Source organism: Rhagoletis zephyria, unplaced genomic scaffold, assembly GCF_001687245.7.
Source record: "Rhagoletis zephyria isolate East Lansing unplaced genomic scaffold, Rhagoletis_zephyria_1.1 Rzeph_scaffold_71139, whole genome shotgun sequence".
Classification (NCBI taxonomy): Eukaryota; Metazoa; Arthropoda; class Insecta; order Diptera; family Tephritidae; genus Rhagoletis; species Rhagoletis zephyria.
Window position 1 is genome coordinate 1 of NW_016228189.1, and position 1,301 is coordinate 1,301.

Consider the following 1,301-nt stretch of genomic DNA (forward strand, 5'->3'; position numbering starts at 1 on the left):
TTCGCAACGTATGTGAGCTGGGAGCGCGGCGCATTCAATGAGCGCCAAATCAATCTTACTTCAATCAATCTGCGCAAAAATCGCATAGCGCAATTCAACTTGGACTGGATCGCCGTTGGCGGGCTGACTTGTCCCTACGAGCTCAATCTGCTCAACAATAACATAAAAAATATTTATGCTGCCATACAGCCGTTGGGCAGTACCCACAGATGCAAACGACGACTGATGTTGCAGTTCAATCCACTGAACTGTGACTGTAGCCTTGCGTGGGTCTATAGCAGCAACTTGCTTACGCGATATGAACAGTGGACCTGCGCAGCGCCGCCGCACTTGCAGGGAAAACTGCTCAATCAGCTGCAGCGCAGCGATCTCTGCGCTTGGCCGCCCGCCTTTTGTCCAGAACGCTGCAGGTGCTCGTACGAAAGGATGTCATCGCTGATTGTCAACTGTACAGGCGCGCAGCTGCAAAGCATTTCGCAGTTACCGCGCCCCGAACAATTTGCACTTGCTCGTACAACACTTTACCTCGAGCGCAATAACTTTTACGAGCTGCCGGCGAACACGACTTTCGGTTATGCTAATGTGACACATATTTACGCGGCGCATAATCGGCTCGCCTTCATTCTGCCGTCGCATATCCCATCGAAGCTGTCAGTGCTCGATGTGCGTCACAATCGGCTGGAGCGCTTGAGTGATGACTTTCTACGCAACTACCTCAACGAGAGCGATACACTGAAGGAACTCTATCTCTCCGATAACCCTTGGTTTTGCGATTGCGAATCGGAGCTACTGTTGCGCGCTGTGAGCTTACAGCGTTCACGCATACCTGACGTCAACGAATTACGCTGCGCTAATTTCGCGAACACGCCACTACTAAATGTTACCTTCTCAGCAGTATGCACAACTCCCTTTAGCTATTCTAGCTTGCTAGCACTGCTCATTGCCATCTTTTCCACAGCAGTCGTTGTGCTCTCACTGATCGCACTCTTCTACAAATACAAACTGGAGGTGAAAATTTGGCTCTTCGGACACGACATGTTTCTGTGTTGCATCAGTGAACACGAGCTAGACAAAGACAAAACATTCGATGCCTTCATTTCTTACGCCCACCAAGATCAACACTACGTCAACGATACACTGCTGCCGGGTCTGGAACAGGGTCGTTCGCCTTTTCGTATTTGCACACACGAACGCAATTGGCTCGCTGGTGCTTTTATACCCGAGCAGATAATAGAGTCGGTCGAGCAGTCGCGTCGCACGATTATTGTGTTGTCGCAGCACTTCGTCGAATCGGATTGGGC

The 1,301-nt window shown here is 50.5% G+C and overlaps 1 protein-coding gene across 1 annotated transcript; it reads left to right on the top strand.

Annotated features, from left to right (window-relative positions):
* Positions 1 to 426: 426 nt before the first annotated feature.
* Positions 427 to 1,266, top strand: LOC108357140 (protein toll-like; the record flags this gene model as incomplete). Its single annotated transcript, XM_017608235.1, has 1 exon — positions 427 to 1,266. A coding segment is annotated over exon 1 (840 nt), but the record flags the coding sequence as incomplete, so codon positions are not given.
* Positions 1,267 to 1,301: the final 35 nt, after the last annotated feature.